We start from the raw sequence: 17713 nt of genomic DNA on the forward strand, positions 1-17713 counted from the left end.
TAAAAATTTAAATATAAGAAGATTCTTTCTTTGGTTCTTTTTTTGACCGCAACCCTGACCATCTTATATTTAAAAATTTAAATATTCGACCTCATCACGACATCACGGCCCTGTTTCATGATAAAATACAAACTAATATTATTAGTCTTGTAGATTTAACTTAATACAATGACACTGACTTGTACAATAGTAACTTGTACGTTAGTACTTTTTAACTCCTGTAATATCACTAATAGTCCTCCCTATCATGAAAAAAATAAGTATTAGTGTAATTAACACATTGTTTCTATACTTGTGTTTTCAACTAATACTATTAGCCTTCAGTATGAAATAGAGCCCAGATCAACTCAATACTAACCGAAAAAGCATACCTTGTTTAAAGTACAGAAAATTTAGGAAACATTTGAGCCATGAAAGAGCTCTGTACATTTAATAATTTCCCGAGACACAGTTCAGAAAAAATATAATTTTTTTACTGAAGAGAGAACTCATCATTCGGTAACCTTATTTTGGCAAATATTATGAAAAATCCTTACTGAGAGTAGTTAGTATAAATAAAAAAAAAAAAAATCCTGTTGTTTCGGACATGAAGAATATCATTCAAAAGTACGCACGCCCAACTACAGGTTTTGTACAACATTGACAATCTATAACATTTTTGCTATCAACAAAATAAGTAGTTTTCATGTCTTAATTAACAGAACTATTTCTTAAAATAATTTAGAGCTGTAGAACTCTTAGGGAGGCTATTAGAGGTTAGTGACAAAACATGATATGTTTTTTCATATACAGTTCGTTTATGTAACAACGTCGCACCCTAAAAATTCACAATTTTTCAGGTGATGGGGATCTTTTGCCTCAATTGTTGGGGGACGGAAGAGACCAAATTGAATGAAATGGTCCCGGAGATTAATTATTTAATTAATTACGGGGGGGAGGACAGATGGTCCTGTCGACACCAAGGGTTAGAAATAAAAAAGTACAGCATTAAACTGTACCTGTCTTGGTCGGGGCTCCAGCCCACTGCGGAATCTTGGGCAATGAAAAGGGGGACCTTGTAAGCACATTTGGCTATAGAGGGAGAAACAACATAAAAATCTGCAAGAAAAAAGTCACATTAAAGGAATTGAATATTTTCAAGTGATGTCATAACATCTTTGCAGTGATTCTCTACCCATAGAAGTCTGCGGGTCCCAATGATATTAATTAGAAACTCGTGATTTACTAGTTATGACTTTGTTGTAGCAAAGCCCAGTTTGGAAACTTCAAGATCTGATATTGACATACAGCTGAGGAAAAATCGTATCGGAGTGAGTGGTGTGTTCATTTATCTTTCCTGTTATGTTGAATAGTGCTCAAGTTCGAATCCTATTATGGCACAAAATTTACATTCTATTAATCACCTGTGAGTAGATTACTCTAGGGGTCGTTAGCAGTCTTCGAGCACAGTCAGCCTTTTTAAGGTGGGTACCAATGGTATAATAGATAGAGAAAAAAACCTGGTTTGGAACGAGAATGATAATCTAATTGCATAATCAGTGGTCAAGAAACAGTAATTCCTTTGCAAATATTAAACCCAAAGCATTAATGGTTTGCAGTGGTACTGCTAATGTTAACCATCTCGAAATTGAAGTGAACGAGTATTTATCAATTTTTATTTAAATTTTTAATTATTAAAATTGATTGAGAATTATAAAAATCAATTAGTTCAATTGTATTGATTAATATACCATAACCTACCTAACAATAACCTTAGCAACAAAAATGTTTGGATTTATATGTATAACAATGGGCTATGAGATAAAAGAAGACTCACCCAGACCACCAACTCTTTGGTTGGGAAATGCCAAAAATGTTGGGTAAGTTATCGAAGATGCTACGAACAGGAATTAGATCAAATGGATCTTCATCACTATCTTCGTCGTCATCTATTTCTTCCGGTTTCTTTGTCGTTTCCTCTTTGGTGTTTTCTGTAAAAAAAAAAACAATACCTTCATAAATCATAAATATATATAGGCAACTACGAACGGAAACTAGGAGAATCAGGTAAAATAGGATATATAATAAAACAGTCCGTTGATTATACAATATAATAAACGAATGTTTGTTAGAAGAGAAGGAGACAAATTTTGGTGTTTTAATGAACACTTGGTACAAATGACGCACGTTTTAATAGTATTATTAATCTAATATAAAAAAAATCAATTCGAAAAAAACAAACCATAAGAATGTTATGCTTTATTATAGACGAAAATTCAAATATTTGTATTATTAATTTTAATTTTTTCCTTTTTTCACAATTTTTAATGCTGTGAAATATTCCGAACATCGAAGATCCTAATATAGCATTTTTAGAAAAAAAAAAAAAAATTGAATATTTTCCCAACGATTCGATGTTTTTGGGATGCTGAATTCGAATTTCAGGTTTTCCACCTCGGTAGCGAGCAAAAATAGAAAACATAAAACAAAATGTTGTCAATCTTTGGTTTATATCTCAAAAAGTAAGTATTTTTCTATGGTAAACATTTTAAAAAACAAAAAAAAAAACAGAAAAAAGTTCCAACCGGCTGCGTAATACATTTAATTTTCGACCAATGTGATATCGCAAGAACGCGCTTTAGGAAGACCAAGTTAAGTTCTCTGCGTAAAACGAAGAAGAAAAAAACTGTTTTAAGTGTCTAATAGTGTCCCAGTATTAATGACATACACCTGAAACATACTAGTTTACAAATGTCAGGTAAGCCTAGGTCAAACCGGGCAGTAATAAGGTATTTTTTAAATAGTTTTTCACAGAGAACCAAAAAGTGACCTTTCTTGAGCGCGCTCTAGCAACGTTGCCGTATGGTCGAAAATTAAAAGGACCAAGTAGAGTCCCAGGGCGCACGGTTCGGAACGTTGTGGGTTCGATTCCCACCTGGGGCAGTTAATATTTATTTTTTGGCGGTCCCGAAAAATGAATCTTGACACCTTGGTTAGTACACGGCAGCAACTCAGGTAGCCGCCAGGGGTTGGCTAAAAGGACCACTAAGCCCACTTGCCCCACCAAATACCAATACCAGTACCAAGGCATTACATTTATAATTTTTCGTAGAGTCGTTGAAACCTAAAGCAGTAGTAAATAATACCGGAATATTGGCAGTGATTTTAGTTTCCAATTTATAGCTCCCAAACTACGTATCCGACAGAAAACGTTATGGTTAGCTTATTCAAACTACATTAAATTTATTACAATTTGATATCTGAGTCAACTCAGTATGTGTGTTGATACATTACACATTCAGTATGTAAAAATCTCAAATATAAAATAGTTTTAAAATTGGATTTCCTTTGATAATATTTAATTGAAAATCTTTATAAAGTAAATTACAGATTTAAGTGCACTGAAGCAGAACCGGAATATTTTACTAAGTCGACTTCACTACCAAAAGATATTTCATTTATTGTAACTAAAAAATAAAAGCTAATTTCGAAATTCTCAAAACTTCTGAAAGGAAGGTTGACAATCGATATTTTAATTACTTGTTTCACCTATACCGTCATAATTTATTCTACTGATATTAATTAAAATTTAAATTATTTCGGTGTTTGTTTTTGGATTGGATTGAATTCGTTGCCATCCTAGTCATTAGAACGTTCAAAGTTCATTCTGCCCTTGAAGTCATAAGCTGTTTTTACAAGCAGAAAGGGCTCCTGATGATAGAGTAATCATCAAGGGCAGAGGCATCTTCATGCTCAAAAAGTTAATAAATTACGTTGTAACCCTCTTATAATATGTGTAAATTGTAATTGAGTTAGTTCACTAATCAATTATTCCAAATCAATTAGTTACTTAAATAAGTGAAACTAATTGACTCGAATTAGGCGGAGCTTTAATGGAAATAGTCGGCTAATAGATTGGATCTTAGTCTAAAATTATCATATGGAGGCAGTTCAGCGAAGGAAAACATAAGACGAGTAAGACAATTAACTACTAGCCAACTAAGGAAATCTCTAATTGAACATAATGAAGGTGGCCTTGTTAGATTGTCAATTTGTACTATTATAACTTCAATTCAGGTACCTCACCTGAACATCTTCTGCATCTAATATGCTTACATAACCGAAGAGCTGAGAGGATTTTAGACAAAACCTAACTAATCTTAGAACTTGTAATAAAATTAAGTATTTTTTTTTAATGAATCGAACTGAATAACTCTTCTCTTCCTTAGTAAGTTTCTAAATTTTAATTTACCAGTTACAACGTTTCCGAGGCATCGCCCAATCTACAATACAAATTAACACAATCATACTATGCATACAACAATACAATAATTTAACAACAAAAATTTATATAAAACAATTATCTTAATATTATTGCTGTCTGTTGGTTTTACAATAAGTAATAATTAAAATTTCATATCTAAAATAAGGAAAAATCTAAATATATTAAAACATTAAGTTAACAACATTTGAACCAAGTTTATAAATAGCGATAATAAATTTTTTACCACTATGCTAAATTTCCTACCTCTATTCATTAAAAAGATGAGTCTATTAAAAACTTTTAAAACATATTTATAATACGTCACCACTGTATTAAAATTTAGTCAACATAATTCTATACAAATATATGATTTATAATGTCTATATAATATGTACTTAAATTATTAGTATCAGTCTTAAAATTAATTACATTATCAATGTTTTTAGTTTTGTGAATTGCTTCAATAATTTTCCTATTTTTAGAGTGATTCAATATTTCCAAAATTTTCGGGTTTTTAAAATCGAAATTATGTTTAAGTTTAATACTATGTTGGGCCAGTGCTGTAGTGATAATGTTATTACAATTACTCTTATGTCGTTCAATTCCAGTTTTTACATTTTTGCATGTTTCACCAATATATGCCCCTTCACAATTATGGCAATTAATTTTTTATTTTTCATGTTGTTGAGGTATTTCCTAATTTATTATCATAATATAATCCTAATTTTATATTACTGAGGTCATATTTTATAAATGTCATTTTAATTTTATCAGTTAAACCTGGTACATGATTCATTTTAAAATATTCATATTTTTTCTATAATTTCAATAATCATTCTGATCTATTTTGTCTTATATATCAACTTTATCTGACATTTTATTATCTGCATTTCTATAAAAATCAGTTATCATCATTTGATAAGGTTTTATTATTTTCCTAAAAGACTTTCTTTTGATATTAGTCTTATCATTAATTTTATTGCTTATTTCTAAGGGTTTGTCCATAGTACTATTTCTATTTTTATTATTTGTTATTACTGTTAAAGTATTATAAACATAATATTTAATGTATCAAGATTTCTACTATTTTTATGTATGACATTTTAATTATTACTCATTGTTAAATCAAAGGACAGCAACAGTGAATATTGTGACTTTTGCACGTATGAATAAATAAGGAGACCATATTAATTATAAAACTTGAAATGTGAGGACATAGTTATGTTAGGGTAATTGTTTTAAATAAATTATTGTGGTCGAATTATTACGTTGTTGTATGCTTAGTATGATTGTGTTAATTTATATTGTTGAGTACCTGATGATGGGGCGATGGCCATCATTTCGTGATGTAACTGATAAATTAAAATATAGAAAGTTAGTAAGAAAGAGCTATTCACTTCAATTCATCCAATAAATGAATCTAAAATATTAAGAAAATAAAGTAAATATTATTCCTTTCAGAGGTTACAATAAATAAAAAATAAAATGGAAATACCAAAATCAAATTTCTAGCTCTATCTTGAATAAAAATGAAACCTAAAGAAAGTACACGTTCGTCAAATATCTTATAGGTTATCATAACATTTAATTTTTTGTTTTAATTAGCAAGGTTTGAGAGAGTGACATCGCTGAAACTGTAAGAGGTACTGAAAAAGTTAAGAGAATCAATTTTTTCTTCACTCGAAAAAACTTCAAAATGATTTTGTTTTTGTAATTTCTGGAATAACCATCATTTTTTATTCACCCTTACTACGATTGGAAGAGTCATCCATTTTGAATTTTCACTGTAAATAGTTTTCATTAAAGTAATAAAAAAAATTCGGTGAAACTATATAGATTTCTCCTTTTGGACTATTACCCGATACTCAAGATATTCATACTTACAGGCATTCAAAGGTTTACCGAACATACAATCATTAAAGCTTTAAATTGTGTCATTTCAGCAGCTAAAAGTTTGACAAAACTTCTTTTATTGAATGGAAAGGCGAAAGGCGCAATGGACCATTGCGTTTTGGGTTTCAGATGCGGAGGCCGCTTTAATAAATGAAACTTTTCACTGGCTATATTTTTTTCAATTTAAAAATAATTAAAAATCAAGTAATTTTTTCGAATGTAATAATGTGGATTGTCAATAAGTCAATGAGAATCCGAAGTAGTCGAGAATTAAATGTCTCATTTATATCCACAGGAACTACAATAAAAGTCAATTTTAAAAAATTACTAATCAATATATATGAATGAATTGATTGGTTTCGATTATTAAGTAAAATGCTAAAAAAACTGAACGAATATCGAAGATATATTCTTCTTTAACACCCAGCAATCAACACGGGGGGATGGAGAGCTCCTTAGACCTAATTTTTTTTCACTTAACAAATTGGAGCACGCTGAGAATAGCAGCAAAACTTAGTAGTGACGCACGCACAGAAAGATCAGGGGGATAAACTCCCTTAAAATCTATGAAAAAAATTGTTCATAAAGTTTATATTTTGAGTAATACCTCCCCTCTCTTAAATCCCCCTCCTAGAAAAAAAATATTACAACTCCATTTCAACATTCTCTTCAAAAGCCACGATTGTAGTCCACTTAATCATTAAGGGTTGTACCTAACTAATACAAATAAGATTTTTTTAATATCTAATACATTCTATTTTTTCCTGTCATATTTTATTACATAATTCGTTGAGATTCAATAAACGATAGGTATTCTGATCCATAAACTCGAAATACGTTCATAAAGATATTGATGTGAAATGATACATGAATAGAAACAATAGCAACTGTCAGTTGACAATAGCCAATAAAATTATAACAAAAACAAATAGAGTTGGCTAATGTTGAGTGTAACAATAAAGGTATTTATTATAGGTTTATTTTAGACGCTGAATGTCCGCAAGTAATTTAGTTAGGAACTGGAACTTAAAAAAAGTTCATTTATTTTTTTAGTTTTCATATTTTTCGTCATATCAATAATACTTGAAAATTATATTTTTATCTTCAAAGATAAAATGGTATAATACTTTTTCATCACATTATGAAAATGTAACGTAGAATATTTCAAATATAATCTAAATACTTAAGTGAAAAATACATTTCAAAAACATGAAGTCGGATACTTAAGAGCACGTGGACATTATGAACATCTTAAACCCAAAATGATAAATCGAGGAAACTGCTCGGAGTACGAAGTTGGAGCACAGCTGGACCAGATTGAATAAACTAGCGGAAGCTACTTCAGTAGGATCCAATGAAGGGTTGTAAACCCGTTGATTGATGATGATGATTGATAGAATATAAAATCATATAAATTAAGAAAATATTTATAGACCGGGTACAGATATAAATTTTAATAATTATTCAGAAAAAAAAGGAAATCGCGAAATTGAGCGAGGGTTAGATAAAGAAGTGGAATGTTAGGGGAAAAAAACAAATAAGGATTAGTATGAAGTTCAGTCCCTATCATATTATCAACAATACATTTAATAATAGATTGTAATAGACATTCTAAACGGAATAGAATTATGATAAGTGATAGGAGTCTATCAGCAGCAACCGTGAGTGTGTTTTCTTGTTCCTTATTTTTATTTTTGAACCCGCTATCATATAACCGGTGCCGAAACCCGGGACCACGGATTAGCGAACTAATTTTAGTGGCAAGAAGAAGTTTTGTTTTTCTCGTTTCCTATCAGTCTTATTTTTTAAAAAAATTCTTATAGTTGTTTTGTTCTGCTTCTGAATTATGGATAACAGTATTATATTTGTCAAGAGCGCCAGTGCTGAATTTTGACGCATTCAAATACCTTTAGTCGAAGGCAACCAACCACCTTCAGAGGCAGTTGGCCTGTCACCTCAGCAGGATCTTCCCCATCTACCGGAAGTCTCGTTGGGAGAAGCTCACACAATCGCCCTAGAATGGAGCAAGGTCCGCACGGCAACGGCTCAGAACCCGAGAAAAGCTGTTTCCGATATAAAAAGATTCGCTGGGGAGATGGGGGAATTGAATCATTTCTTTAAAGGAGGGGGTCGATTAATGGCCCGAATTGTAGCGAATACAAATGAAAATCAGTGAGAACGCCAAAGCGTTGTGGGCAACTGTCATCTGTAAGGTGAAACGCAGCATGCTCAATCAGATCCAGGCATATGAGGAGACACCCCGAAGTTTAATTAAAGCCAGACTGAAGAAAGCATTCAGGACGATGCAGGAGGCATGTTTAGAGAAATGAAGTGGACAATATGCTGGTGAGCTATTCGCAAGGTTTAACCGCACCGTCGACATAATAACTGCAGATCAAGTAGAGGGCCGGATGCAATTTCTATCGGGCATACAGAAGATTTAGTAGCAAAGGAATTGGGCAAGAGAGAAGGTCTCCCGAGAGAACGCTCCTTTGTAGAGTGCGCTCAAGACTTAATGGACACGAGTGCCAAAGAGGCCAGAATGGAAGAGGACGAGCCGGGGTAGACCCGGGTTGAATACGGTCGTCCAAGGAACGCTGCCAACTCCTGGAGCAAACTTGACTACCGAGATAGCGAGAGAGAGAGGACCACACAGAGGCAATAGTCGACGAGAGGACCGTAAGTGCCACGGATGTGGGAAGGTTGGGCACCTGGTGGCGGAGTGTCCGCGAACCAGGCGCTTTAAATGCGGTAATGAGGGGCATATAACGAAACAATGCCCCTATATGTCTCAAAGGAGAGAAGTAAACCAGGGTGAGCCCATGGAAATAAATGCCAAAAGGGTAAGGAGACGGATTCTAAGATCTCAAAAATCGGCTATGGAGTCACCCGAAACGTCAGAGGTATCAGAAACAGAGTTGGAGGAATGGCAGAAGAGACGTGAAGATGTACCCAAGAGTACAAGACAGGTGTGGAGGCGAGCGGACGATGGGAGAAGAGGGCAAGAAGATATCTGAGGTGATAACCAGAGGAGAGGCGGCCGCACTTTAGTGAGTTATGGTATAAAAGGGAAGCAAGGCGGTCAGCCTATCATCATTGTTGGAGGAGAAAGATACCTTATAGACACCTGGAGAGTGCCTTATTAGGGAGGAGTTGGATAATTTAAAGTCAGAGAATCATTACCAATAGTATCTCGCCCTATAATAGTCCCTTGTTGGGCGGTTAAGAAGAAGCCTTCGCTGGGAGAGCACAAGGAGAAATACCGCGTTGTGATCGATTACCGAAAATTAAATGAGAACACGGAAGATAACCGTTATCCCATTCCCCGGTTAGACATCCTCGACAGGTTGGGCGGATCGACTATATTTAGCACCCTGGATCTCAAAGCTGGTTACCACCAGATCAAAATCCATCCGAGGGATCAGGCTAAGACGGCATTCACGTTTGAACGCGGTCACTATGAGTTCACGCGTATGCTTTTCGGGCTGAACAATGGCCCCATCACTTTTCACAGGTTAATGGACGACCTGCTAGTGTTTAGTAAGTCCGAGCGAGGACATGAGGAACATTTGAGAACCGTGTTCTAGAGTTTTAGATAATTCGCCTTAAATTGTCATAGGAGAAGTCTTCATTGGGACATGAAAAAATCAGTTTCCTGGGGCATACAACTTCAAGTATGGGTGTCCAACCGGATGCGCGCAAAGTAGAGGGGCTCTAGAAAATGGCGGTGCCGAGGGGAAAGGGGATTAGACGGATCCTGGGAGCTTTAATTGACTATAGGCGTTTTGTCCCGGAAATGACGAAGCATTTGGTCCCATTGAATAATCTACTAAAAAAAAGGAAGTAGGGTAATCAGAATACCGGCCATGGATTAAGATTATTATTACACACACTGTAAAAATAACTCCCCCCCCCTTCCAATTTACGACCAATTCTTCGTAAACTCAAAAATGAACAACTGTATAACAAATAGACAAAACATACAAACAAAAAAAAATCTTAAACAAGACTAACATACTAAACTAAACCAATCCTAATATCTACAAACTGAATGGAATTGCCATCACAAAACTCAAAAAGAAAATAACAAAATAAATAAAAATTAACAAATCTTTCTATCTGTACACTTCCTCTCACTATTCACACAACTTCCGTATTTACACTTTACCATACTTAAAAAAAAAAGTAAAACAAATACACAATATCGAAGAGGGAGTACCCCAGGTGCTTACGATGCTGGTTCCCGCTGGGAACCTTAATTGCTCAATACGGACCGTTCGCCTCTTTCTTGGTTCCTCTATACTTTCGATAGTTACTTCATTATGTCCGGAATCGTAATCACCCGTAATGAACCCTCATAACGTAGAGATTCCTTCACCCTATTGGATCCTAACCATCGATAAACGATAGTTCCAATCTTAACGCTCCCCCTTAAATCGCAGAGGTTCAAATTTTTTCATGCCACTCGCCTACATTTCTCCCGCTCAATCTTCCCCTTGGCTCTCTCCCATAACGAACGCATGATCATCTCGTGGCTGGTAACTTCTCCCTCCCCCTCAGCTGTATCCATGAAATTCCTGCGTCTTCCCTGGAGTCCAAAGAGGACTTTAAACAACGAGAAACCCGTAATGGCCATGGCCACTTTGCTCAACAGATCGATGGCCGTAATCCACTTAAACCCTTTCCAGGTAAAGGAATCAATTTGGATGTAGCAAAGCGGTCATTGGGCTGTGGGCAACTCCTCTTGCACTGCTCTGGGTGGATGGCGGTCATATTTCGTGCTAAGGCATACATTGCATTCGCTTATCACCTCCTGCACGTTTTCTTAATCCACCACTATATATGTAAGTCAGCTGTTCTTTCAATGTCAGGTGATCTAGTAGATGTATATATAGAGGTACGAAACACACTAAAAGTCAGTCTTTTAGTAACAAGCGAGTTTGTCATTTCTATCTCCCTTTTCTCTTTTTCAGTCTTTGAGCTCACAAACGTTTAACCGGTGTCGAAACCCAGGAACTTTATATACTAGAGTAATTTTGTCATCTTCAAATTTTTTTTCCTCTCTCATTTTTGTTTAAATAATGGCTGCTAATGGCAACGGTATCGTTAGACACCAGTCTTGAACTTGAAAGCTTTAATTCAAAACGGGGTCGAGAATGTACCTCCCACAGAGGGGAATCCTCCACCCCCAGAGTTTCCTCCTCTCTTGTAGAAGCACACGTAACAACACTAGAGTGGACCAAAGTTCGCACTGTGACCGCCCAAGACTTGAGGAAGGCCGTTTCTGATCTGGAACGGTTTACGGGGGAAACGGGAGAACTGAGGCACTTAATAAAAGGGGGTGACCGACTAATCAGCCGAATTTAAGCACAGTTTATCGCAAATCTACTCGATAGTGAAAGTGCGGAGGCACTAAAAGCCGCGGTCGTCTGCATAGTGGGGTCATCCAGAGGATAAAAAGGAGCATCCTCAATCAGATTCAGGCGGACGAAGAGACCCCTTGAAGAGTTATCAAGGAGAGATTAAAGAAGGCATTCGGAGGAGGACCTTGGACCCCAGAGGAGGACATATTCATGATGATTAGAAAGACAAAGAAACCGAAACTGTCTAGTGGGCAGTATGACGCGGAACTCTTGGCACGATACAACAGAATCGCTGATAAACTAAGTGAGATGATGGAAACAATCCAGGTACAGGGTCGGATGCAATTCCTATCCAGCGACCGGGAACAGGAATCCAGAATGGATGTTGAAGAACCAGAATGGAAGATGATTCCTGTCCACAATACTAAAGATTCAATTAGCGGAAGAGCTGGGGAAGAAGGAGGGATTTGCGAGAGAGCGCTCATTTGTATAAATTACTCAAGATCTCATAGATACAAGCGCTAGAGAGGTGGAGGCCCAAATGGAAGTAGAGGAGCCGGGGTGGACTCGGATAGAATATCATCGGCCAAGAAACATGCCGAACCCTTGGAGGAGATAATACAGAGATGGTAGAAGAGAAAATAGAAGCAGCCAAGCTAAACCCAGAAACAATGGTCGGCGGGAGGACCGTAAGTGCCATGGGTATGGTAAAACTGGGCACCTCGTAGCACAATGTCCACACACCCGATGTTTTGAATGTGGGGCAGAAGGACATAAAATGTCCGAGACTACAGGGACAGAAACTGTAGCAGGGGACTATGAGTGAGAGGATAGCCAGCAAGGCAAGAGGAGGACTTGGAGACGAAAAGGATAAGCAGCTAGAACAGGAGGAGAGTTCTCACAGAGGGGCTATCGCACGTAGATCAACCAAATGAGAGGAGAGCACGGCGATTTTCCTATAATAGAGATAGCAGGAATGTCTGTTAGACACCGGTAGTTCCAGTACTATCATGAGTCGAGAAGCTGTGGAAAAGTATAGGTTATCACCCTGGGTGGCCCTTGTGGGGTAGAGAGGGAGGCGGAACTAGGTTTTAATCATTGTGGATTTAATAAGGGCATTTTGAGAGTGCATATCGTAAAGACCATGCCGAGGGAATATAAAGTAATTGTGGGGTGTGACCTGCAAGGGAATCCACATGATATGCTGGAGAGTAAAGTATAAGATGATTCACCAATTTGCTTCCAATTCAGTTCTAAAAGTAATAAATTTTGGAAAAATATGGAGGAAAAAAAACATTTCAGCTTAAATAATTTTAATATGAATATAGGTTTTAAAAATGAATTTTGAGCATAATATTAATTTATAAATTTTGTACATAAAATACCAGAAAAAAAAGACCGAGTAAATAACGCAAATAATAAGATAAAAAAAATTGAAATAAATACATTCATGAGTTGTATACATGAAATCATATATAAATAGATATATAATAAAACTTGTAAAAAGGTGTATTATTATATTGTTATATATTCAAAAATTGTTGGTGCAATATGGTCCAAATGGTTTTTGCCTCAATCATTTTTATTGATATTTATTAATTATAAATTAACCCAAATAAAAAAAACAAACAACCAAAATAAAGTACTTTACAATAAATTATTATTATTATAACACAATTGTTTCGCAATCATTACATATTATACAAGCTCGTTCTTAATAATCGATATTTTTGTTGTACTACATTATTAATAGTTTTTTTTAACTAAATTGTAACAACTATTACAACTAATGCGAATACTATTATATAAATAAATAAAATCAATAAAATAATATAAAATATTAAAAAACTGAGATCGTAGAAAACTGGTTAACTGAAAGGCCTGAACTCAGGATTGGTTTAGCTAAAGAGAAAAACAAATAATAATGTGGAAAACTGTTTATTATCCTATTATGCAATACCATTACTATTCAATTTTTATAATTGAATCTAAAAAAAAGAAATTTTTTTTTCGTTAGTAGGCTGGGCTTATTAGGAACGAGTGAATATTGTTTATCTAAATTAAAGCTTATTATAAACACAGGAAAAACATCATTCAATATGTAAAATTATTGGAGAGACGGGAAAATATGTGAGGTAGAGTTAAAAATATTAGAATCATAATGGAGTGGCTAACAACAAACAAATGAGGCAACTCACCTTGAGAAGCTGATTGGTCAGTGAGCCCTTTGTCATCCTCTAGTTCTTCTCTGCTAACATCTCTTTTCGCAAGCCCGGTCAACCTGCAACCGCAAAAAAACTCTTTTTAGCATTTTGAATATGAAATTTTAATATTTTCACAAATAATAGTAAAGAATATTTAAGGAGTGTATGGAATAATTGCATATTTGTTGAAGATGTACTTCGGGCAAGAAAAGAAACTGAAAGAACATCATTAACTTCTTCAAATTCAATATTCTATAAATTTTGATGTGCTAATCAACGACCAGACCGGAACTAACAAGGTACCCATCACATATTCAAGTAAAATAGAAAGCATTACACAAAAAATCTAATGGGGTTTAGAATTGACTAACAGTGGTTATAGGGAGTGAATAAGATTATATAAAACTGGATTACATTTTTTAAGTTGAATTTTTTTTCCTGAGTAAAAAATAACTCTTGTAAATTGTTTTTATTCATGTTAAACAATAAGACTAATAAATATTATTTTAAACGCTTATACCTTAAGATTTTGGTTATTGTTAATTTGTTTTCATGACATAAGTGCTTCCTAAACTATCGATATCTGTGTACTTATTATATGATTTTCGCAACTCTTGAGTGCCCTCATACTAAACCTCAACAGTCTCAGTAATATTACAACTAATCGGAACTCAACATGCGTAGTAGAAACCAGAGAGGTGTAGGGTCAGCACTAGAGATGGGTTATGATAGTCACAAGTGATATAAGTGATAAGTTGTTCCTTTTCCGAAGCTGTACCTTACATATTTAACAAATAATTTTTGTCACAGGAGCCAACCTATTGTTAAACTTAATTCATCAAATATTTCTGTATAATTATTCTAAAGGGATGGGTCCCAGAATAAATAAAGAATTAATTTTTATTATTAACCAACATCAGCCAAAAATGTTCTTAGTCTCACCTATAGTAGTTGCAGTGATCCGCCAGGAATATCTTTTTCTTATTGATATTTCTTGTCCTTTTCAAACTATCAATAAACCAAGATGTTTTTTTTAGCTTTCTGTATTATTAGATCATCGGGATGTCATATATTAGCAATTTTCGAGCCATTAGAAAAAATAAACTCAAAACCTAAGGTAATATTTAAGGTATAGTGATACCTAGAAACACTTCTTGTCAACTATGGAGATTCAAATAGTTAAGAAGAAACGAATACAATTTTCTCACCCATAGAAAATTGTTAAAAATACAGTGGCAAGTGATTTTTTTTTTTGTAAAACAAGTACAATATTATCTAATCTTAAAAGTTTGATTATAAAAGTTACTTCTTTCGGTGTTCTAATACCCTTAACTAGTTCTAAACTTCAAATCCCGTATTTTCGACCACCTCCTGGCATCCCAATTCCGTAAGAATAACAATTAAAACTTTGAAATAAGATGTAGATAGATGGAAAGAGAGATAATGTTTAATATAAACACTATTGGACATTTATAAAGTTTATAAACATGTATGTATATGTACATATATAAACTTAGGTCTAAGTCAGCTGATGGAATGTATATAAACAATAATACTATAATAATAATTATGTATTTAGCATTTATTTAAGGGAGCTTGTGAGTTTTTATAATAATAGGTATATAGGATTTTTTTTATTATTGTAAATAGCTTTTCTTTATTATTTTTTTTTAATGTTATTATATTGAATAGTATTAGTTTACGAGGATTGTTCGTGAACTGGTGGGGGGGGGGGGAGTTACTGTCTGAGTCAGCTGTTACTTCGATGTTAGCTGACTAAGAAGATCAGCAGATGGAATGTATATAAAGAGATGTACTGAACCCAATAAAGCCAGTATGTTACAGTAGTCCAGGCGTGTTAGATCTTATTCCTTCTTCTCTTTTTTGACATTTTGCTTTCGCCGTTTCTACTAGGTGGACCCTTAATTTGTCCCCGTTTGCCCCCCCCCCCCTGACTACTTATGGGACGTCGGAAGACGAGCTTAAAAGATGAAAAGGGACAATAAAATGAAACGCACGTATTAGATAACCACTGATTTTATAATGCTTCTTAATTCTTCTTAAATCTTTTTTGTATGTTTATTTACATTAGAAGTTAGGTTTTTCTTTATTTCTACTTATACATAGAATTTTTATTGAGCAGCCTAGATCTTTGGAGTACTGAATGCGGCCTGAAGCAGAACAGTCGTGCGACCACGGGATGCAAGAAAGACCATGAAAGATCAAGTTTTCCATCTCTCTAGTTTGAGTTGAGCTGCTTGTAATTAACCCTCGTTTCTAATGTCTTAGAATTTCCAGTTATTTATTTCTATTATTGCTGATCACCATCAAGGTATGTACTACAGTTCATGACCATGAATAGTCAGAGTAGAATTTAAAAAGGATCAGGTTTAATAGACTATGGCCCAAAAGGAGGCTATGGGAATATTAATGACAAAAATATAGGTAAGAAATTATAGGGGTCGAGAATTAATTTAAAGTAATCATAAAGGTGAAGATGACGAAAGTTTAGTTGTTTGAAGTGATATTGTATTTTTGTTAAAACATGATATATCAAATTTTGATAAAAACAAATAAGTTCTTAATACATTATATCTAATATTTTTGAAATCTAAATAAATATCTCCTAACATATATCAAGACATTCAATGCTTGACATAATATACACATATGGGGAGGACATATACTTTCTAAGTTACGAAATTTTAGTCTTATATTATTTTAAGAATTTAAGTTCTTAAAACTTCGTTCAATAAAATTATATTTATCAGTAATACCATAACAACTAATTTAAGACATATGAAGATCGACAAATAGTTTTGCCCAGCTTTTCGGGTTAAATATAAATTATTACTGTGTAAAGTTTCGGCTTAAGTTTAAGCCTTCTCCAGGGCTAAAAAAAAAAAAAACGACCACGATAAAGTGAAAAAACAAAACTGTATAACAATAAATTAAGTTTATAACACAAGAAGTTAATACACAATACTGGATAATAAGGATTTATAGAGAAAGATGACAAACATTTAAAATATTAGTAAAGAAAAATAAAATATAAAATCAAATAGTGGTCAATTTAAATCATAAAAAAAAAATTAACGTAAGGAAACGATATTCATGATATAGTGAGAAGCATAAAAATACATAGATAAAATTTACAAAATAAAAAGTGTTATTTAAAGTTATATAAATCAAAAGCGGGAAGTAGTGAAGCTAAAAATAATGAATAAAAGTGATGAGCGGAAGTAAATAACCTACGTAAGGAAAGATGAACAGAGAGAAGAGCGGTATGGGATGAGAAGAAAGAAGAAAATTAAAATAATCAGACACCTACTTGACTTCGAATAAATTTCCCTCTAAGTCAAATTTACATTAACATTAATGTTAGCTAAATACGTTATTATAAATTTGTTTCCGTTTGTCTCTAACGTATTTTTTACACTCGTTGCCTTACAGAGTCAAATGTATCTCTGATTACTTTAATTTCCTTCTTTCTTCTCATCCAATCCTCTTCTTTCTTTAATTATTTCCTTATTCACTTTTCCTTATCTAGGTTATTTATTTCTGCTCATCACTTCTTATTTCTTTTAGTTTTACTACTTTTCTCCTTTTGACTTATATAACTTTCGATATATAACTTCTTAATTTTGTTAATTTTACCTCAATTTTCATACTTCTCACATTATCATATATACCGTTAATTTTTATTTTATTTTATTGTTTACTTACAGCAGTATTTGATTTTTAATATCTTTCTTTTCTTCATTTACTAACATTTTTAACGTTTGTTATCTTTCTGTTTAGGTTCTTACTATTCCGGTATTATATATCACTATCTTATAGTATTATTTGTTATTTCCTTAATTTCTTGTTATTCTATTTTTGTTGTTTTTATCACGTTTTGTTTACTAACCTTAAAGAAGGCCTAAAATAAGGGTAAAACGTCGGCACAAATAACGACCGCACCCCCGACCATCTTCTATTCACATTGAATATACGTGGGTTTATAGTCA

General features: G+C 33.8%; 1 protein-coding gene across 1 annotated transcript in view; it reads right to left on the reverse strand.

The window, feature by feature from the left end:
• mfas (midline fasciclin) overlaps positions 1-17713 on the reverse strand; it is a 60013-nt gene that overhangs the window by 20676 nt on the left and 21624 nt on the right. Inside the window, exons 2-3 of the mRNA XM_014414927.3 lie at positions 13698-13780; positions 1817-1970 (exon numbers count right to left, since the gene is read on the reverse strand). Coding sequence (XP_014270413.1) covers positions 1817-1970; positions 13698-13780 — 237 coding nt within the window. The remainder of the gene's footprint in view (positions 1-1816; positions 1971-13697; positions 13781-17713) is intronic.

This window comes from Halyomorpha halys, unplaced genomic scaffold, assembly GCF_000696795.3.
Source record: "Halyomorpha halys isolate HHAL.00 unplaced genomic scaffold, Hhal_1.1 Scaffold90.1, whole genome shotgun sequence".
NCBI lineage: Eukaryota > Metazoa > Arthropoda > Insecta > Hemiptera > Pentatomidae > Halyomorpha > Halyomorpha halys.